The sequence below is a fragment of the Salminus brasiliensis genome, chromosome 20 (genome assembly GCF_030463535.1).
Source record: "Salminus brasiliensis chromosome 20, fSalBra1.hap2, whole genome shotgun sequence".
Taxonomy (NCBI): domain Eukaryota; kingdom Metazoa; phylum Chordata; class Actinopteri; order Characiformes; family Bryconidae; genus Salminus; species Salminus brasiliensis.
In genome coordinates, this window is record NC_132897.1 from 5589821 (window position 1) to 5613450 (window position 23630).

At 42.2% G+C, this 23630-nt stretch overlaps 2 protein-coding genes across 5 annotated transcripts in view; one reads left to right on the plus strand and one right to left on the minus strand.

Annotated features, from left to right (window-relative positions):
- rnft2 (ring finger protein, transmembrane 2) overlaps nucleotides 1-17939 on the minus strand; it is a 21801-nt gene extending 3862 nt beyond the window's left edge. The window contains exons 1-8 of one of the 4 annotated variants that reach the window (XM_072664398.1): nucleotides 17807-17939; nucleotides 12297-12374; nucleotides 11663-12039; nucleotides 11408-11530; nucleotides 10346-10422; nucleotides 10007-10107; nucleotides 7821-7974; nucleotides 340-489 (exon numbers count right to left, since the gene is read on the minus strand). In XM_072664398.1, the coding sequence (XP_072520499.1) occupies nucleotides 340-489; nucleotides 7821-7974; nucleotides 10007-10107; nucleotides 10346-10422; nucleotides 11408-11530; nucleotides 11663-12039; nucleotides 12297-12374; nucleotides 17807-17841 (1095 nt within the window). In that variant the 5' untranslated portion in view covers nucleotides 17842-17939. The other 3 variants (XM_072664399.1, XM_072664400.1, XM_072664401.1) reach the window with 3 other exon arrangements.
- Nucleotides 17210-23309, plus strand: spring1 (SREBF pathway regulator in golgi 1). The gene is made up of 5 exons (XM_072664402.1): nucleotides 17210-17932; nucleotides 19920-20076; nucleotides 20842-20993; nucleotides 21122-21235; nucleotides 22660-23309. The coding sequence occupies exons 1-5, from the start codon at nucleotides 17840-17842 to the stop codon at nucleotides 22741-22743; spliced, it is 600 nt and encodes a 199-aa protein (XP_072520503.1). The 5' UTR covers nucleotides 17210-17839; the 3' UTR covers nucleotides 22744-23309.
- The last annotated feature ends 321 nt before the right edge of the window (nucleotides 23310-23630 follow it).

The following is a 23630-nucleotide window of genomic DNA, read 5'->3' on the forward strand; positions in this document are numbered from 1 at the left end:
ATAAGCTTCTGTCGCTTCGGCCCCTGAATAAAACTGCTCAACCTATCATAGAAATCTCATTTCCAGGTGCCGGTGCGCAGCAGTCACGTGCAATGTCTCATGAAATTTCTAGTTAAATCCGTTGGCGATAAACATCTTTTTCTTTCTTTTGTTTTTAAATCCCTCCACCGTTTCTCCCTTATGAGAACACACACACCCTTGTGCTTACAAAGAACTAGAATAGTTGACAGGAACGTCTGCCACGCTCACCTCACCTCAATTTCAACATCAAAAGGGCCAAAAATGCTTTTTTCCTAACACACGTACACATACATACACACAGTGTGCGTGACATCTTACCTTGCACAGGCTGTAGATAATGATCAGTGATGCACCAAGGAAATAGCTGCTGGATGGATCTTCCCCCATGATGTATTTGTACCACATCTGGATAGGAACTAAAGCCCGGAACAGCTGACTCAGCTCCTCGATCAGCAAATACAGCTTGCCCTGTCAGGAAACACAATGGAGGACATTTACATTCATGGCATTTAGCTGACGCTCTTATCCAGAGTGACTTACAAGGTTACTCGTATTACAAAGGTGGGCCAACCTAGTGTTAGGAGTCTTGCCCAAGGACTCTTATTGGTGTAGCGCAGACCGGGAATCGAACCCCAGTCTCCCACTTGGTGTGGTAGCTCACTGGCACGTAATGGTGTTATCTGTTGCACCACACCAACCACTAGGAGGAGTTAAACGGCAGAATTCATGGCGAGAGTGCAGATCATAGGGCAGTTACAGACCATTATCTACAGCCTAACCCTTGAAATAGCAGCTACTGTGAGGGACCAGTAGACCTCAGTCTTCTTGCGCTTGAAGATACTGAAGGATCACGGCTGTCTGAAGTTCTTTCCAGCTTCCAACACACCAAAGTCAGGTCAAAGCCCTAATAGTTCAGTCTGAGACCTGGGATCTTCTAAACGGTCTACCAGTAGGAGTTAGAAGGTATTATTTCTATTGAGAGTACAGCTCAATTACAGTTATCTACAGCCTAACGATCCTAATGACAGTTACTGTGATAGACTAGTGGAATCGATCCTAGATCTAGGGCTGTCTTTTACATGTAAAAATGCTAATTTACATAAAAAACAAACAACATCCAATACACATTTTCAGTAATTCCAGCAATAATTTTAAGAAATATTATAAAAAATTAAGAATTAAGAATAGTAAGAACTGTTCCTCCCACTAAAATTAACTTAATAAATGATGACATATTACTCCTGGTAACTTAATCTGTAGTAAAACACAGGGTTACAAGTAAGAATTCTAAATTCTGAAATTTAAAATATATTATTTTCCTGATATTAATAAATTACTGCTAAAAATAAAACACCATGCCACGAAAACTCAATGCACCCATCACAACCCCTATGTTCCAGTATTCATGCAACCATAAGTTCCTGTCTATCTGAATGGGGAGAGGTTGAAAATCCAAACACTGAAATCCAATGTTTTATATTTCAAAAAACAAATTATTAGGAAAACACAGAAATCGCAGGTGGTCTTTTTCTCTAAACTAAGCCTATTTCTCGGACCCTCCTGTCTTCTATGCATGCGTGCATCGCCACAATGAGGACCCAGCGGCCTGTAATACAGACCCAGGTAAAGAGTTACAAGCTGTCCTGTTTATATTCCAACCAGTAAAATGTCTGGTCCACTGGTGTGGCCTATAACTGCCTACTTTAACACAAAGTGGCGCGAAATGACCAACCACGGATCAGTGTTTTTGTGTGACGTGTGGGGCAGGTGGCTGTCAAAGCAGAACCCTGTAAAAGAATTGGATTTGAGAGGGATGCAGCATCGTCATGGTCCTGCAGTATGTAGGATTTCCAATGTGTTGAGGAAGGTGTTTGTAGGAATGGACTTTAGTTTTCTCCCTGAGAGGAGGGGGACTAGCTGGGTGAGTGGTGTAGGGGCAGAGGGCAGGGACAGGTGGTGTATATCCAGGGCTGAGTCTGGCTAATCAATATCCTACACTCCTAATCAAGGTCCACAGGTCCTGCATGATCCACACCGTAGCTGGCGGCTCAGGATCCTGTTTGCAGAGCAATGGTAACAATCAATATTGACAAAAGTATTGGGACACCTGCTTATTCATATCATCTTCTAAAATCAAGGGTATTAAAAAAAAATAAATTCATTCTGTATTTGTTGGAGTAACTGTCTCTACTGTCCAGATTCTGGAGGATCACTGCTGTGAGGATTTGACTGCATTCAGTGACAAAAGCTTTAGTGAGGTCAGGACGTTGGATGATCACCACCCTGCCTCACTTTACTTTTACACCACCCTGTAAAGTAGCTGAATGCATGCATTAGAAGGGCTGTCCACAAACATTTGGACATATAGTATAGCAGGCAAAGAGCCAATAGGTTGTAGGTTGTATCTCTCTGGGAGCGGAGAGGAGGTGCGGATATTAGCCCAGACCTCCATCCTACAACCCTTGACGACCTGGTTCAGGCAGTTTGGGGACTAGAACTGAACTGCAATGTGGACTGGAGTCCCAGAGAGTCCTCGAGATGATCAGGCAACCTTCTGAGCTGAGTCGTCTTTCACGACAGAGGAACTGATCCAGGAGCAGATGACTGATTACCAAATCAATGCATTTAAGCTGAAAAATCTGAAAAAGAACCTTCAGAAAAGGCAGAGCTTGATTTCCTCAAACCCCAACAGGACACACAGGGTTTTCCCCTCAGTGAAAAGCAATATTGCGGTTATTATTGTGCCAAGTGCAGGCGTCATACTTTCCTCCCTTTGTCAAACATAACCAAGAATAATGGCAAGCTCTTGTGTCTAACAGAATGCTAAGAGAAGGGTTTGGGAGCAGTCAGAGATTTGCCAGCACTTAAGCACAGAAGAGGACCACGGCAAGCCAAAACCAGGGGGAGGGGGGGGTGGAGGGGAGGAAAAGGGAAATAAATAAGTAAATAAATAAATAAACAAACGGACACGAATTTCATTTGCCCATCCATTTCCTGAAGGCGTCCCTCTCCCAAGTGATTTAAAAGAGCTTGGAAGAGAAAAGGGGGGAAAAAAAGCTGAAACTAGGCCTAAACGGTGGCATCAGACCAACGCTCCACAGTCTCCTGGCATGATGGACAATTTAGCCGCACTACAAAGAAAACTGGCAGAAACACTGTACACCTGCTACCCACTTACGCGAAGGGTAGCAGTCAACCTTTCAGGCCCCTACAAGACCACTTTTCTTTACTCGCACTCACCATTACACACTGTAAAAGCAGCTAAAATTATATATATATATAAAAAAAAACTCCGATATAGCACAACAGACAGACCACCAGGGGGTAGATCGACATTAAAATGTACATTTCTACTGATATGAATTCTAATGATCATTTATAATCACTGTACAATAATCACCACCCTGTAAAAAAGTAGCTGAATGTGTGCATTAGAAGGGGTGTCCACAAACATTTGGACATATAGTATAGCAGGCAAATAGCCAATAGGTTGTAGGTTGTATCTCTCTGGAAGCGGAGAGGAGGTGCGGATATTAGCCCAGACCTCCATCCTACAACCCTTGACGACCTGGTTCAGGCAGTTTGGGGACTAGAACTGAACTGCAATGTGGACTGGCTGAGAGTCCCAGAGAGTCCTCGAGATGATCAGGCAACCTTCTGAGCTGAGTCGTCTTTCACGACAGAGGAACTGATCCAGGAGCAGATTTATATAGCACAACAGACAGACCATTAGGGGGTATATCGACATTAAAATGTACATTTCTACTGATATAAATTCTAATTATCATTTATAATCACTGTACAATAATCACTGAACGAAATTTCTGAGTAAAATTTTCTGTTAAAGCAACATTATGTATTATTATTTGCTTAAACTAACAGCTTCAAGAAATACCACCGACGGTAACAGGGAAAAGAGCACCGCTAAGGTTGCTACTCTGGGCTCGGCAAGCTGCTAACTGCACTGTGTTACTCTGGTAAAGCAGGCATGTAAATGCTTGTGAGAACTGCGCTGCCCTGCACAACCCGAGTCATATTTATGTAAAATCCAGCAGTATTACCCTACTGCCTCAGTCCACATGCTTCTTTACCTTCAGATGCCAGTTCTGGATCTCCCAGCTTGTCCAGAAATGCATATAAAAAGGTGTTTCCTTTAGTAGTGGCACAAAGCGCAAATCACATCTCCCAACTGTAGGGGGAGCCCAGGAGCAAGACACATCAAATCTCACATAACGCTGCTTTACCAATTTCTCCGGAAATGAGCCTAACCTTGTTCCCAGAGTACAAGAACAGGCGAGCAATGATGGTGCATAGTAGAAACACAACAGCTACTACAAACGCTACAACGCTAGCAGCCTGGGTGAAGCACTGCTAGGAGTCGGGCAGAATGAAGGACGGACACTGAGGACCCAGAGAGGACAGTAGCGCTAGCCGATAAGACATGGAAAAGTTATTGTTACAGTGTTAAAAGCAAGGCTACCCTAGGCTATGTCATGCGGCTGTGGGCTGTAAACCAGCCAATAAAAGCTAAGCTCATCACTTTTACCCCCTTAACGCACCCTCCATAAGAGAAAAATCAGCGTGTTTCATTCCGAGGCAAAGTAACAGGGTGGTAAATATGCTTGTAAACCCACATCTGAACATTTTCACCCAACCAAAGTCAGATAATTACTATTTAAACAACAAATAGCAACTTAAATAATCAATAAGTGCTATTTTATGGCACCTATGCTATATAAGCATGCGATATGAGGTAAAACATGCTTTTTGAATTCTGATTTTTCTTCCCCTTGATAAAACCTCCAGATATGAGGAACAGGGACAGATCGGCAGTACTGGGAACCGGTTCCAACATATGCTCTCAAATCCCAAACCCAAATCACATCGCTCCTCCGCTGAGAGAGTGACTACTGCTACGCTCCATATGCATAATGATTGCTTGGATTTTCTCTGACAGCAATTAATCACCCTCTTTGGATGCGAGCTAGATGCCTGCCGGGGTCCTGTGACCTGCCCACACAGGCAATTCATCTTAGCCAGAGTTTCCACCAAACTGTTTCCTCTCCTCGTCTCTGCTCCTCTGATTAGACGCTACGAAACTGGACCGTGGCCAGACGCTAAAAACCGGAGCCAGTTTTCTTCATGGGGGGCCGTCTCATTTCTGCTCGGGTTTGACAGTAACGGCTGCACGTCCGTAATAACAATGAAAGGAATCGTTTTTTAAGCAGGCCACTCGGGGGTGCTGGGGGGGATGTCCCTTGGGTGGGGAAAGCATGTGCTCCATTAATCTTAATCCATGAGGGGTATTATTTGATTAAAACACTGATTAGTTCTTCGTTTTTTTTCCCCTCTTTCTTTTAACTGGACACACGGAGGCTATACTGCTCCCGCTCCAGCTTTAAAGGAGCAATATGCAAGAATTGGTATTTTTTTCTCCTGGGCTCCCCCTACAGTAAGGTAGTGGAATTCATGCCACCCCTAAAGGACATGCCTTAAAGACGACTTTCTGAAAGAATTGAGAGCTACAGAAGCAGCATATGAAAGTAAAAGAAGCGGTAGATTAGTATTAAAGGATTTTATAAGAATATGATTAGCACAGTGCAGTTAGCGGCATGCTACGTAATGCTGCTTTAAGCTATGTACGCCATAGGAGAAATCCAGCCATTCATAAAAGGATCAAAGGAGTACAAAGCCTTGACATGTATGGGCTTGTGTGTATGCATTCGTGAGTGTGTGTGTGTGTGTGTGTGTGTGTGTGTGTGTGTGTGTGTGTGTGTGTGTGTTTAGAGCCACAGTGATGCTCAGCATGGCACTGTAATGAGACAGAAAGGCTGACTGTGTGGCCATGACTTCATCGCCTGACAGTGGGCCACCTGGGCACAATACGGGAGGTGGAAAGTGTGTGTGTGTGTGTGTGTGTGTGTGTGTGTGTACGTGTGTGAAAGTGCATGTGAGCTGAGGAGAGCACATGACGTCTTTGAACTGATTGGACTGTGAGATGTTTATGGGGAGTCCTGGGCGACCCTGCAGCAAGAGAAAAATAATGGAACCCAAAAGAGTGTGTGTGTATGTGTGTGTGTGTGTGTGTGTGTGTCACTGTTTTGGGACATTTTCACTGTCATTGTACAGTGTATTTAAATACAATCGAAGTGATTGACACACACACACACACACACACACTATATGTCCATATATAACTATGTCCAAATGTTTGTGGACACCCCTTTTAATAAACGCATCCAGCTACTTTCAGCCGCACCCATTGCTGACACAGATGTGCAAATGCATATACTCAGCTTGTCTAGTCCCTGTAGAGAAGTACTGCTACTAGAATAGGACTTTCTGGAGCAGATAAACGTAAACCTATTGGCACCATGCCTACTGCATGCCAGGCATGGGCTATAGAGGGGTATAAAGCCCTCCATTGAGCTGTGGAGCAGTGGAAGAACTGTGTTCTCTAGAATTATGATGGCGCTCCATCCAATAGTTTTGGGAGGAGTTGAAGAGCTGATGATGAGGTGAGGAGATGATCATCCAACATCCTAACTTCAGTAACGCTCTTGTCGCTATATGCTATCAAATCCTCACAGCAATGCTCCTCCAAAAATCGGATAGAAAGCCGAAAGCAGGAATGACTCTTTTAAAAGACTATTTTGGTAGAAACAACAAATAAGCAGATGTCCCAATACTTTTGTCTATATAGTGTATATAACCTTATAACCTTGAGTTCAAGGACATATGTATGTTGACTAGTTTATACTTATTTATTGTATGGTTTTATATATATATATATATATATATATATATATATATATATATATATATATATATATATATATATATTATTGTTATTATTATTATTATTTATGATGTGTATAAAGATACAAATGAATAAATACATGCATTAAATAATACATACATGTTAAAAAAATACACTATATATATAGTGTATTTCTGAATAATTAATTCATATCTTTATACACATCATAATAAAGATCACTATTTTGTATAATACTACACTATATATGTGTGTGTGTGTATATATATATATATATATTTTTTTTTAATATATATATATTTTTTTTTTTTTTTTTAATGTATGTATTAATGAATATTTCATTACAATATTTCATACATCATAACATTTTATGACATTTTACGGCCCAAACATACAGGCCACATAATTACACAGAGGTACTTACTTCTATGTATGTTTCTGTGGGACTTACATCTATACATAGGGACTTACATATACATTACATAATGCATACGGAACATATGCATGACGCCATGTCCTGACCATGTAGAAAAACAAGCCTGGGTGTGTGTGTGTGTGTGTGCACGCGCATGTACGTGCTCCAGGGAGAGGTGACCTCACTCCAGCTCCCTGGGGACCATGAGCTCACCTACTGCTTGCCAGGAACGCAGCCACCCAGGCATGGAGACCGCCTGCATTGATCGGCTTGTTTATCAGAGCTGGCGGATCACACTGTGTGACCTGAGAGTGGCCATTCGAACCCACAGAAAGAGTAGAGTCCTTGTAGAATCAGCCAACTTTCATACGAGTACTGGGCTGTCACGCAGGATTTGCTTTTGTGAATTCTGAATCTTTTGCACTCATTATAATCATTTTTCATAATTCATATTATAGGATAATTTGAGTTTGTGCATCTGGTTCTTGTGCATGGCTGCATGTTGCAGTTCCAGTGTTGCCCTCTTGTCCATGTCAAATAAATAAATACAATACAATACAATACAAATGAATCAATAATTGACCAGTAAAAGTGAAGGTGTCTTACCCTTGACTTGAAAGCGAGGAGGATTTTGGGCAGGAACAGAACAAGGCACTTGACAGCAATGGTGATGTACTTCAGGACAAAGTCTGTGATTCCAACCACCCAGATCAGATCGAAGAAGTCATAGCTGTTGACGTTCGGCCTGGCAAAAATAAGGCTGTGGAGAAGAACGCCACAAATTCAACACAGTGGTCTCAGTTCCCAGTCCTGGAGAAGGAGGAGCAACATTTTCACTGCATTTTCACTTAGCATTCAACAGCATTCAGTGTCTACGGCAACGTTCACATGAAACAATTCAGATTTTCCGCTTAGATCGGACTCGGCTATCTTGAGACCTGCATCTGCATTGTCAACAAATCTGTCCCTGAAATGGCATGCTTTGCTGTTTTGCAGCCGCCGGTGCTGGCTGATGACGACGGCACTAGATGCAAGTGTCCGATCTGGCTGTTCACATACATGCCGCATGCCTGTGAATCGTGAACCACCTGTGAACCACCGTTCCTCTAAACTGTTCACAGTCACCCAGAGGAGGTCAGTTCTGATGAAGGAAGAAAACTGGGAATGATGTACATGATGTATAGTAAAATCATCCGGATCATCCGGTCACGCTGGAGACATTTTAGCATTTTAATGACCAGTGTAAACAGAATCCGAATAAAAGTGGATTCAGACACAAATGCATGTTAGTGCCAGGTGTAAACAGACCCATTAAAAAAATCACTTGAGTCACTTGAACCTGGTAATCTCAGGTGTAATGGTACATCACAACCTCTTAATCTGTGTGATCCAGGTTCATTAAACTGGACAGTAAAAGCCCTGAAAAAACTAATTTTAAAACTATTTCCCCTATTCACACAGTTCTGGTAGCATTTCTGTAGTTTCACCACCACAGTAAATGTATATGTGATCTCAGTAACAGCCAATAAACATGGTCATGGTAACGATTCCGATTTCAGTCCATCTGGTCACTCAAAGTCACAGATTCTAATTAAAGAAGTACTAAAAATACATAAAACACCGTAACAGAACGGAACATTCAAACTTTATGAAATACGCTGGGTAAACAAACAATATCAGAAGTATCAAACGCGACCGCGATTAAAAGTTCAGATAGATATCACAGGAAGTTTCCCTTCTCGATACAAACTGCATGGTTGCACTAAAATCAGGACAGAGCAGCAGAATTATTCTCGTATGGGGTTTATATATATATATATATATATATATATATATATATATATACATATATATATATACAGAGTGAGTACACCCCTCACATTTCTGCAGATATGTAAGTATATCTTTTCATGGGACAACACTGACAAAATGACACTTTGACACAATGAAAAATAGTCTGTGTGCAGCTTATATAACAGTGTCAATTTATTCTTCCCTCAAAATAACTCAATATTGACCCTGCTCTTTTGGATGATCTTGGCCACTGTGCTGTAGCTCAGTTTCAGGGTGCTGGCAATCTTCTTGTAGCCTTGGCCGTCTTCATGTCTTCAGCGCAACAATTCGTCTAGGAGACCGTGTGAGAGCTGTACTACAAAATTGACCACATCTGCTCCCTATGCACACCTGAGACCTAGTAACACTAATGAGTCACATGACGTTTTGGAGGGAAAATGACAAGCAGTGCTCAAGTTGGACATTTAGGGGTGTAGTCTCTTAGGGGTGTACTCACTGTCGTTGCCGGGAGTTTAGACATTAATGGCAGTATATGGAGTTATTTTGAGGGGAGAATAAATTTACACTGTTATATAAGCTGCACACAGACTACCTTTCATTGTGTAAAAGTAGATATACTTAAATATCTGCAGAAATGTGAGGGGTGTACTCACTTTTGTATATATATATATATATATATATATATATATATATATATATATATATATATATATATATATATAGATAGAAGATGATAAATGAAGAATGAGGTGATGGTGGGAAACTAAATACTCACATGATGTGCAGAAATACATGATCCTACAAAAAGAATGAAAGCAAAACAATGAAGATAAATAATGGAAACGATATATTACATAAACAAAATTAAATTAATTAAGAAAGAAAAGAAAAGATGAGAAAGGGACAATAACTAAATCTACAGTGTAAATGGAGTACTCGTAGATGTTGATGCATGTGGCTACAAGTGGTCCTGAACCATAACCTCTATCCACACTGACCTGTTGTGCAGCTCCTCAGCACTGAAGGTGTAGTACACATAGACAATGTTGCCTGCCAGGAACACCAGGATCCAAAGAGAAGTGAACACAGAGCGATCCTCCTGCATAAAAAGAAAAAGACCAAGAAAAAAACTTTCTATTAGTTTAATATTGCCTTTTTGATTGGACGTTTTATCCCATCGGATACCACAACACCACCACACAAAACGAAGGACTGTCTGACACCAATCTTTCCATAATAATACATGAACTGTATTACTAATGATTACAGAATCTCAATATTTCAATATATCAATATTTTCTTGCACCCCCACCCGCAACCTGGGCATGCAGTCTTACCCGGAGTGACACCTGGTGCTTTAGAGTTGAATTGGCAAATGCAAATGTGCTGGCCATACCGATGCACACAGCAATACCTGATGAACACACAGACAGCTTAGGTATCATAGGTGCATACAGCAATTCACAACAACAGTTAAATATGAACTCCTGAACATGTCCCCAAACAACAATTATAGTGCAGGTAATAATTTAGCATTACTTTGCATGATCACAGTCATGGCCAGAAGTATTTGGACAGTGAAACACCTTTGTTATTTTGCCTTTGTTCATCATCATATGGAAACCGGACATTTGACCATATATGTAATTAATGATTTGGCATAAAAAAAAAAATTAGTGTACATACGTTTAAGTGTGGAACCCAAGGACATCACCAAATGCTGAGTTTCCACCCTTTAGCTTTGCCATGCCTTCACTGCAGCTGGTCACAACACTGCTCATCCGTTTAAAACATAAATTAATAGAAAATATAATAATCTATTTTAAAATAATAATAAAATAACCACACTATGGCCCAGGAGTCGCAACACTGAATCCCAATGCTGCTTTAGCAGCCGGAGTCTGAGAGAGCACAATTGCCCATGTTCTCTGGGTGGAGAGATCTCTCTTAAGCGATGTTGGCTGGTGTGGTGGAGCCGGGGACCCAGAGCTTTTGTCCGAGCGCATCAGCAGCAGGCCGAAAAGAGGCAGAGGCTGGCTTTGTGTAGATCAGAGGAGACATCCTTCAATATGTGCAAAGCCCCCCCAGATAAAAGCTCTGGGTTGACTCGTTACCTCCAAGTGTCGGAACCGTTGCTAGTGCCGGTGGAGTTACAAATGGGTGGGTTAACTTCCAGTATCACATTGGGAGAAAAAAAGAAACGTTTAAGGAGGGAAAAAAAAGATTGTAGCCTAAACGGATAATGCAATATTTTGTTAGCCACTTTCAGGAGAGCTGAAAGTCTCCACTTCAGTGATCGAAGCGGTCACTGTCCAAATACTTATGGATCTGACTGTATACGCAGAATCTTTCTTAATTGTTTTCATTGCAGTCTTCCACATCACAGGCCAAGTTCTCACCAAGCTTGTGCTGGAAGCAGACTTTAGCGAGGAGGATGAGGATGAAGGGCAATCCTCTCTGCAGCCATGTGACCACAGCTTTGAGCTCAGAGAGAGCAGGAGCAGGGGCAGATGCCTCATCACCTGAAAATAGTGAAAACACCAGCATACGGCAACACTGATTTTATGCAACATCTGGAATGGAGGTCTGCACAGGCATGAAAGTCAACACTTTTCAAAGACTTCAGAAGATTTCAGGCAGATCTTAGCCCTCACCTCCATCGTCTCTACTGCCGTGCCTCTCAGCGGAGGAGGCGGAGTGGAGCAGGGAGGAGCGGTGCTGCCCAGACTGGTGGAAATGGTGGTGGTGGTGGTGATGGTGGTGCTGCGGAGGGCGGGGAAGATAGGGTGTATTCTCTGCCCGGTGAGGGCCTTCCTCCCTGGACGAGGCAGTCATTTGGATGAAGACCTCTGGAGGAGATCCCAGGACGAGTCCAGCAGCCTGGAAGGGGGCTGAGGTCACGGTGCCAGCGGAGACCCCGACCAGTCCAGAGAAGAGCTGCTGGGGAGAGGTGGGCGAGTCTGGCTTCAGGCAATCGAATACCCCTCCCTCATCCAGACTGCTCTCCGAACCGAGGGTTTGACTCCTGTTCCTACGGATTTATGAGAAGGACCTTTAAAGTCTATTATAATTCTCTTATTCTCTTAACTCTTTTACATGGCTTGATGTCTTATTGACCTCATACTGCAAAGCAAAATGAGCTGGATATGATATGGGAAAGGTGCTATATACATTTAATTTGAAGTACCAGGTACTTTTATGCAAGAATTTATGCAATAAAATAAAGTGTAATATCACATGCAGCCTCAAAGACACAATCTGCAATTCTGATCTGAAGGAAAATCCAACCGTTCAGGGGGAATGCCATCCGTGTTACTGCTGTGGCGTCTCTGCATGGCGCCAACTTTGTCACCAGACGATGGAAATCTGTGAAGAAAATGCAGGTTAGCCACATTATGCATGATGTTTTATAAAAGACAAAGCAAGTATAAATATATCTATCCACTTTTGAGCAAATGCAGAGATGCAGGTGTTATAACTAAACTGCCTTTCCAATCATATGTAAAGTGTAATTAATAGAAATGCAGTTTTCCAGTAAAATCAGAATCAGCTGCATATGACCAGAACATGATTGGAGAGGATTAATCTGGAGGAGTCTGTCGTATTTAAATCTCAGTGCGTGGTGAAGATGATCACCATGGCCAGATCCAAAGAGCTCTCTGGTGTAGCAACACTTCAGGACATGGTACAATAGTACAAGGACCACAGGACAGGGTGCATAGACAATAAGCACAAGAGACAATAAATACAACAATACACAAATATGTGCATGCAGAGATGCAAATGTGTGCAGTAAGACTGGCTGATTAGGTTGCAAATGAAGTTATTATACTAGTGTAAGAAATAAATATGCATCCCAGCGATGTGTTGGGCTTTGTAGATGCAGCAGAGTTTGGGGAGGGGTTTAACCTCCTGTTATGTTTGGCTGTGAGGAACAGCATTAATGTTTTGGGTCAAACTGACCTGGTGCAGAGTGAACCATCTGAAAGGAGGATATCTGAGTCCATAGACACAGTCTTTAGCTCAATTAATATTCATTTAATCAATATTTAGTGTAATTGAATTTTAATTTATTTCAGATCAGGTTTTACTTATAATAATTAGTGATCTTTTTCTGAACAGTTGCAGAAATAAAAGTTTTAACCATTTTCAAATAATTATTATTGGACTTTTTATTTACAGACTTGGCACCTCCTGTAGTTTTAAACTCCGCAATGGGTCAATTTGACCCGCAACATAACAGAAAGGTTAAAAAGATCTCAGAACTAATGTTGCACCGATACTGCCACTTACACACAGTATCAGTATTGGCAACAGAAAGCACCGATACCATGAAGCTTACAGACACCCTACAATTTAATCCAAACCAAACTAAGACTGTCAGACACAAGAACAGTGTTTACGCTCAGGCCGCCCCCTCCTTCATCAACAGCTGATCACCACCATCATCCGCTACAGGCCACAGATATTACTAATAAACACTATCACTCTTATTCTACAGCTACTGCATTACTGCACAATTACTCATTTTATACATGTGTCCACAATATTTCATCTGTATAGTGTTGCATACTACTGTGAATAACACTGTATAGGAATATCCTGGTGTAGTCTGTGTATACTATTGTTCTCTGTATATTGTGTATTGTCTGTAAATTATATGCGGAGTAGCTGTATATTGTTACACTAATGATAATTAACATTCAGTGTGTGTGAACATGAATAAATCTGATTCTGATATGTTTAATCAACCAGCAAAAGACAGTCATAAATAGTTATTACCACTTTTTTGGTCCTGAAACCAAAAGTTGAGTTTCAGCACAATAAAATTTAGTAGCTTTTTTATACAGGGACGTGTACCTGAATGTGAAATTGCTGCAGAAGCACTTTTTATTTCTAAACCGGTGTTATTTCAAACTAGTTTAAAGCTGTTTGGTCGAGCTTCTCAAGATTACTTGCTTGTGTTTCTGCATTGTGGTCATTTTTTAATTTTTCAAAGCTCTGAAACTTTTCTACTGTGTCGTTACTTGACCAGTAAACGCTTCTCTTTCAAGCTTATTTTATTTGGGCCAGATATTAAAAAAGTGGAACACTATCTATCCAGTCTATCCAGTATTTAATCAGAGCTGGTACCTGTCTCACTACTCGGTATTGGCAGATACTTGAAGATCTGGTAGCAGTTTTATAAAGTAAAGTGGTATGGTATGGATGCTTCCCTATTCAGAACAGTTAGAGACCGGACGCTCAATCATTTACAGAGGTGGAGAACATAATAAAAAAATAACTGCTAACATGGCCAGATCACAGTCAAGTTCAGCCCAAGAGCAGACCTCAAGATGAGTGAAGAGGTCTTAGACAATGCTACATGTCATCGGAGGACCTCCAGGTAGCTCTTGCTGCCACAGCTGATGTCAAAGTACAGCATCTACCATCAGAAATAGACCAAAGAAGACTGATATTTTTTTAAGGGAAGGTGTGCAAGGAGAAAGGCCTTCCTGTCTAATAATAATAATAATAATAATGATAGAAAGAGAGAAAGATGCGTAGACAGACAGACAGACAGACAGACAGATAGATAGACAGAGATAGATAGACAGATAGATAGACAGATAGATAGAGAGATAGACAGACAGACAGACAGACAGACAGATAGATAGATAGATAGACAGAGATAGATAGACAGATAGATAGACAGATAGAGAGATAGATAGATAGACAGACAGACAGACAGACAGATAGAGAGATAGACAGAGATAGATAGACAGATAGATAGACAGATAGAGAGATAGATAGATAGACAAACAGACAGACAGACAGATAGACAGATAGACAGACAGACAGATAGATAGACAGAGACAGATAGACAGACAGACAGACAGATAGACAGACAGATAGAGAGATAGACAGATAGATAGATAGATAGATAGATAGATAGACAGACAGACAGAGAGATAGAGAGATAGAGAGATAGACAGACAGATAGATAGATAGACAGAGACAGATAGACAGACAGACAGACAGACTGATAGATTGAGAGATAGATAGATAGACAGACAGACAGACAGATAGAGAGATAGATATAAACACATCCAGGTATTTGGACTTTAGACTGAAACAGTATTTGGGCTGGGACTGATGACACTATACAAATTCACAAGAACACAAATACAGAAAAGGATCATGATCATAAAACCCAATGATGTTATCAGTACAAGTACAGCATCTACCATCAGACTGATGTTCATGGAAGGTGTGCAAGGAGGAAGGCCTTCCTGTCTAATAATAATAATAATAATAATAATAATAGTAGCTAATAACTGCAGGGCAAGACTAGAGTTTGCCAGAAAACACCTTGACAACAACTAGGACTTCTTGGACTGGTTGTTTTTTTGGACAATTTAATATTAAGCCTATATAAATACACTCAACACTTCCATTGTTTTGATCCAACCACACAGAAACCCTCGATGACCAAAATCCTTCTTTGTATGTTAGACATTTAGAAACATAGCTAGTGTCATTTCACCTGCAGATATGACCTGATATGTTTTTTAGAATTGAATAAAAATACACAATTTGCTGTTTATTTATTACAGTGGATATAGAGGGCCTGTCCACACTGCGATGCCTGCTCTGCTTCAGCGTTGACTCCACAGCAGCACCTCCATCACTGTTCACAAGGAGCACACCTCTCAGGAAGGATGGAGGGTAAGTAGATAACGTTACATCCTACTTTAAAGACAACAGAAATGAGACCGTCTCACCATCCTCCTCATCCTCATCCTCATCCTCATCATTATTATTATCCCGGCCCTTACATCACACCGCACCTTGCATTCACGCCGCTTTAGCCGGCTAACGCTAACAGAGCTACCGCTGTCCACAGCTAGCGGGCCGCTTCCGGAGGCGTGAACCTCGGGCAGCCAATCACCATCCGCTCTCTGAAACACTTCTCCGCTCTGTTACTGAATCAGGTTCAGTTTAGGGGTTCAAAGCGCGATTCTTTCAGCGAACCGATTCTTTCTCATCGTACGATTTAACAATTGGATAGATGGGTAGGTAGAGGGATAGACAGACAGACAGACAGACAGATAGACAGATAGACAGATAGATAGATAGATAGACAGACAGACAGACAGACAGACAGACAGACAGATAGATAGATGCATAGATAGATAGATAGATAGATAGACAGACAGACAGATAGATAAATAGACAGACAGACAGATAGATAGACAGACAGACAGATAGACAGACAGATAGATAGATGCATAGATAGATAGATAGACAGACAGACAGATAGATAAATAGACAGACAGACAGATAGATAGACAGACAGACAGATAGACAGACAGATAGATAGATGCATAGATAGATAGATGCATAGATAGACAGATAGATAGATGCATAGATAGATAGATAGATAGATAGACAGACAGACAGACAGATAGATAGATAGACAGACAGACAGATAGATAGATAGACAAACAGATAGATAGATAGACAGACAGACAGACAGATAGACAGACAGATAGATAGATACATAGACAGACAAACAGACAGACATACAGATAGATAGAGAGATAGATGCATAGATAGACAAATAGACAGACTGACAGGTAGACTGACAGATAGCCAGATACACATATAGCTAGAAAGATAGATAGATAGACAGACAGATAGACAGACAGACAGACAGACAGACAGATAGACAGACAGATAGACAGACAGACAGACAGATAGATAGATAGATAGACAGACAGACAGACAGATAGATAGATGGTGGTAATGCAGATGAATGGATGAATGTTTGGATGGACGCATGGACAGATACATAGTTAGAGAGACAGATGGGTAGATAAATAGATTGATAAATGGAGACAGATAGACAGACAGAGTAAACACATCCAGGTATTTGGGCTGGGAGTGATGACACTATACAAATTCACAAGAACACAAATACAGAAAAGGATCATGATCATAAAACCCAATGGTGTTGATATTATTATTATTATTATTATTATTATTATTATTGTTCACGTATATATGGAACATTAACATACATACAAAAACATAAATAATCAATAATCCCATTTCAAGGACGATGAACTATTTTTTCAGTCATTTTCTCTTTCCACTGTCCCATTTCGAGTCGATTCACTTGAGCCTGTGAATCGGCTCGACTGGCTTCCTGAAAAGAACCGGTTCCAAGCGAACGATTCAGTCACAGTCGGACATCGCTATTTCAGACGCAGCTGTCAGATTTCATCTCCCTTTTCTAAACCACGTAACTCCTCTCCACCAAACAGATTCACTTCATCGTTTCTACCTGATAAACTCTGCGCACTGGCAGCTAATCTGAGGCACTGCTCGCTTCCACTAGCGGCCTGGGCGGGAAGATGCTAGCTAGCACTAAATGCTATGCGGCTAATTTAACCTTCCGTTTGTTTGGGTGTTTTTTCCGAGTCTAAACTCAAACTACGGCCATGAAACCGGCAGCGAATATGACTGAGATATAAGCTTGGATTGCCAAAAGCTCGTATGTGTGTTTTTAACCGCATGTCTGGCCTAAAATGGGTTAGTTTGCTGTTGCTAGCACTAGCTAACTAGCTAGCTTAACTGGGCGCCGTTGCTTTGCTAGGCTACCGGAGGCGAGCAGCATCACACACACACACACACACACACACACACCGCGCTTTGGACCCGGTTCTTGCAAAGGTCAGATATTTACATGTGGTGGTTTATATAGCTAGCCAGCTAGCTATCTATCTGCAGTGCTATCGCTCGTGCCGGAGTACCTGGACCTGGTGCACATCCAGAAGAAAGCCTCCATGGTGGTCCGCAGGCTGCTGCGCAGACGCTGGGTCCTGGGGGTCGTCCTCGGCTTGTCCCTCCTTTACTTTCTCACAAGCACCTTCAAACAGGTGAAGCACTTTTTTCACATGGAGAACATGAGACAGCATGCAGATACGGGCAGAAAAGGCTGGAGGATGAGGAGAACAGCAGGATCCAGCTGCTGTCTCCAGCATCTCCAGCATCTATGGGCATAGAAACCAGGGTTGATTAGACTGATGCTAAACCTTAAAAGTCAGATATGTGACCAAACAACACTGAAATTATCCCTAAAAATAGGAATTCGGGCTAAAATACGATGGGATGACGGTGTAATTTAATAAATAGTCTCCAGGCTGGAGAATTTGGGGGTGTAGAGGTGGGTGTGGCGCAACAGATAACACCACTACCTGCCAGTGAGATACCACACCATGTGGGAGACTGGGGTTCGATTCCCAGTCTGGGTGACTGTGGTGCTGCGCTACACCAATAAGAGTCCTTGGGCAAGACTCCTAACGCTACATTGGCCCGACTCTGTAATACGAGTAAGCCTGGAAGTCGCTCTGGATAAGAGCGTCAGCTGAATGCCGTAAATGTAAATGTAATGTAGTTTTCCCAGAACAGATTTTTAGTTGATTACCAGCTTCAGGGAGATCTTATACCATCTAGGCTGTTTGTCTGACCCTGAAGCTTCTTCCCCTTTAACCGTTACGCTGTTAGTATCACCAGAAAGTCTGCATTCCTGGTCCACCAAGTCAACATCATTATACTATTACAGGGTGGCACAGTACCGTCTCCGGTGCAGAATAGGTAGGACGTACAAACATTCCTGGTCCACCAAGTCAACATCATCGTTCTGCAGTTTCACACTTTAACTACTTTCAACAATCAACACCTCCAAAATGCCGACCTCAGTTCAGTCGTTATACTATTACAGGGTGGTACAGTACCGTCTCCGGTGCAGAATAGGTAGGACATACAATAGTGCAAGGACAATAGACAGGGTGCAGAGACAGTGGGCCCTATTTTAGCCATCGTTAGGCGAGTCGTCAACTTCGCAGCCTGATTCAGGGCGTGTCAGTGTGTCTTTGCTATTGTAATGAGGGGCTCGAAATGCGCAAAAGGGATGTGCTAAGTCACATAACGTGCAATAAACCAATCAGCGTGTAACTTGCCATTCCCTTAAGGAGCCAGGTGCGGTCTGACTTTGGCCGATTTCAGTTTAAACGGTCTGGGAAAGCTTGCTGATGTAAAAGTGTGCGTAGTTGCCCCTGCTGCGCGTTGGGCACGTGCCTGTGTTGACAATTCACTGCCAGGATAGCAAGGAACGTCTGACTGTGGACGTCTGCCTAGGTTGTTTTCAGTCAGTGGTGCTCCTGTGTTTTCCATTGCCAAGATAGAAGCAATACGGCAGAAATGTACCTGAACACCCCTCATTTCGAGACCACCGCGTCCATCGGCGTAGATATATATATATATATATTATATTAAGCAGCATTGCTGTTTAAGCGAGGCAAGCAAAAGGCGTGAAAATAGACTGTTGGTGGGGTGTAAGGTAGCAGTGAGCATCACAACGCACCTTGCACAGGGTGTAAGATGGGGCCCAATAGGTACCAAGCTGGTTGATTTAGGTCCAAACTAAGTTACATTAAGTGTAGTAACAGTAAATGTTACTCCCTAGGACGATTCTCAGCCTGCGTTCTTGTCTGTACTTGTACAGTCTGAATGCCCGGATGTGTTCTTGTTCCGCCCGTGTAATTCGCCCTGGTTTCACCATGCAAACAAGCTTCTGTGTTGAGTTTGGTAGCGCCTCTGTATTTACCCTCCCCTCAGTCAGGTCGTCATTACGGCAAACCCACGACCAAGTGATTGGAGAAAGTAAATAGAACAAATATGTTAAAAACGCGACTGAGCAAACACTGTGTTTATCTCTCAGCCCCATTTCAGATAACCTGGAGCTGCTCTAACGGCTGTTTGTGCTAGCTATGATTGGTGGTAAAAGCAGATTTAATAAAGTACTATCCAGCATCATCTAAAGACTTACGCTTTGTTAACCCCCCCTTGATTTGTTGTGGGCAGGAGGAGCGACCCGGACATGACCGGACTCTCCTGCAGGCGAGGGAATCCGACCACCACATTCCATGGAGAGTGAAGTTCAACCTGGGCAACAGCAGCAGGCAGATCACACAGTGCAGGAACTCCATACAAGGAAAGGCGCTCCTCACTGACGAACTTGGTAAATGTCTCAAGGCCGGTCTGTTGAGTCGTATTTCCTCAAACAGAACGTTTACTGTGTGAAATCTTCATTTAAAGGATGTGAAGTTGCAGTTATAGCATTTGCCCGACGCTTTTGTTCACAGTGATTCACAGTGCATGTGAATCAAGTTACAGGTCTTGCCCAAGGACTGGTGTGGGCTGGTGTGCTTCCCTGGCCGGGGAGTCAACCCCCAGTCTGCCATGGAGATGGGCATATTTTTATCTATGCTATATGTCCAAATACTTGTGGACACCCTTTCTAATGAATACATTCAGCCATTTGAAGTCCCTTTAGAGACATACTGCCAATAGAATAGGACTTTCTGAAGCAGATAAATCTATGCCTATTGGCACCATGCTTAATGGCAAGCGTGGGCAAGAAGGATTGGTGTAAACCCCCCAGCATTGAGCTGTGGAGCAGAGGAGCTTTTGGGATGAAGTTGGGTAGTCATCATCCAACATCCTGACCCTCACTAATGAGGGTTGCTGAATCCAATCAAATCCTCACAGCAGTGTTCCTCCAAAATCTAGTAGAAAGCCTTCTTCCCTGGACAGTAGAGACAGTTACTCCAACAAAAGCAGGATGAATTGTTTTTTGTTTTTTGTTTTTTTGTTTTTTTAAATACCTTGATTTCAGAAGAAAGAATGAAAGAACAGGTGTCCCAATACTTTTGTCCATATAGTGTAGCCTGTGTTCATCAGTCACTGTGTAATAACATCTAACCCTTTTGTTGTTGTTTCTCAGGTTATGTGTGTGAGAGGAAAGACCTGCTGGTGAACGGCTGCTGCAATGTGAATTCACCAAGCTCCAGGCAGTACATCTGTAAGAGCTGCCTGCCCAACGGCTGCTGCAGTGTGTACGAGTACTGCGTCTCCTGCTGCCTGCAGCCTGACAAGGTGCTTACACAAGCCCACCCCCCTTTTCTCGCTCTCTCTCGATCAGAGAAGCTTAGCTCACTTCCAGCGGAGTTTGTGAACTGTGTAGACAGTACAACTCATTCTCTTTCTCTCTCTCTCTCTCTCAGCAACCTCTTCTGGAGCGCTTTTTGAACCGAGCGGCAGAGGGGTTTCAGAATCTCTTCACAGCAGTGGGGGATCACTTTGAGCTGTGCCTAGCTAAATGTCGTACCTCCTCGCAGGTGTGTATCAAAAACACTGCATGCGTGTGGCTCTGAGTGGCTCAGCGGTCTATTGCGCCACAGCTGTGGCCCAGGGGTTCACAAGTTCAAATCCTCAGCCAAGCTGCTTCACCATCAGCAGCCGGAGTCTGAGAGCGCACAATTGGCTGTGCTCCCTCTGGGTGCACGTATTTGTCACTGTACAGTGTGCACTGTACAGCGAAATGTGTCCTCCGCATTTAACCCATCTGGTAGTGAACACACACTCACACACACACACACGTGTTAGGGGCAGTGAGTACACACACACCCAGAGCGGTGGGCAGCCAACTCCAGCGCCTGGGGAGCAGAGAGGGTAAAGGGCCTTGCTCAAGGGCCCAACAGTGGCAGCTTGCCCAGCCCGGGAATCGAACCCACAACCCTGTTATCGACAGCCCGGAGCTCTAACCGCTGAGCCACCACTTTAGTATTTCAACATTGTTTATGTTTCAGAACATACATTTGACTCCACACAGCGTACATATGGAAACTAAGCAAAACAGTGTGCGCCCAGTTTGTTGATTTGGGTCACGAAAACCAACATATTTGCATGTATCCATCAGTTCAGCCTAGAGCAGTTTAGCCTTGTCTGTTTGCATGGAGTTCAGCCTTCTAGGTCATTGCAGATAGGCCTGTCACATATCATTTTGATGTGATATATTGTCCACAAATGTGGTTATAGATTATATAGTGATTAAAGATTATTTGGAGTGAAAATATTGTTCAAATATCCAAAATAAACTGAGATAAAATAAAAAGTTTAAATGTAGTTAACATCTGGAGGGCGGAGTGGTTCTATCACTGTGATCAGAGGATCGCAGGTTCGAATCCCGGTTATGCTGCTAGGCATCGACAGCCTAAGCCCCGAGAGAGCACAGTTGGCCTTGCACTCTCCAGGGTGGGTGGCTGGTGCGTCAAAGCCTGGTATGCGGCGATTTCCTCCAGGCGCGTTGGTTGCCCGGTGATGTTGCATCGGCGGCAGTTAGAAAAATATAGATAGAATAAAAAAATCTGATAAACATTTGTTAAAAAAACAACAGTTTTTAACATTCCAGCTCATGTACATTAAACACAATAGGCAATGTAGAGGTCAGCAAAAATGATTGAGGTCCATATATCGTGTGGTAAGTCGATAATGTAATTATCTCGAAAGGCTGTAGTGTAAAAGACATCCTGCACCCCAGCTCAAGTTCTTAATCAATCAATGAGGGTGACCTTCATTTACAATGTAGCCGAGCTACAGTCTATTCCCAAATGAGCTCGTAAATAAATGCATGGTTTTAGCTGTCGCAGGCTCCAATTTTCCTGTTCTTTGACATTATTTAACATGAGGGGAACTCATTTTAACATTTTAAGGCATATTAATTGATTTATGATATATTTTTTTTTTCTTTTCACCCCTCCAGAGTGTCCAGCATGAAAACACATACAGAAACCCCCAGGCCAAGTACTGTTATGGAGAAAACCCCCCCGAGCTCCTGCCAGTCTGACGCTTTTGGCCTCTTCTTGTTCAGAAACTTTCAAATATCAGCTCGCCTAACAAAGGAATGTATTTCTGTGTGACGAGGCAAAGATACAAAGACAGCTACCTCCCACTTCAGGTATTTTAAGACGGTCTTCTCAGACCCAAATGGACGATGAACTGAATGCACCAACATAAAAAAAAAAAAAAACATAAAGTGGCAGCAGGGGAAGAAGGATGGAAGAAGTTGTGTACACTTCATAAGTGCATAGAACCATCTAAACCTCATCAGTGATGATCATCGTTGTTGCTTATTAGGCAGGACTGCATCCAAACACCGTTTTTTGTTTTGTTTTATCGTATGGTTGTCTAACATGGTGCTGCAGGTATTTTCAGGACCACTTCAAGTTTTCCTAAAGATACACCTCTCCAGGTGAATTGAGCAAACTGCAGATACATCAGCTACATCAGGTGGGCATGGGGTTAGATTCTGCTCGTCAGATCAGCTCTATCATTCATTTACACTATTCATTAAAACCAATGTGTAAAGTCTAGTTTAGTGCATATGGATGCAATAAATGTTGATTCCGCTAGACAATAAAAGTAAAAAACAAACTTGTATTTGTTGTTTTTTTGTTTATATATATATATATATATAATGTATAATATATATATATGTGTAATATATATAATGATAGCAGTTATGGTGCCCCTGTAAGCAATTATGAGCCTAAGCTCAGATTCGTGTGAACTACATATATGGGATTGAAAGATGGGTGAACAGACAAATCTGATGGAAAATCCCTAATTTCCCCAAACACAGTACAGCAGAAGTTTACCATTATGATATTACTCACCCAACCCGTAGATGCCTTATATGGACAAAAGTATTGGGACACATTCTCATTCATTGTT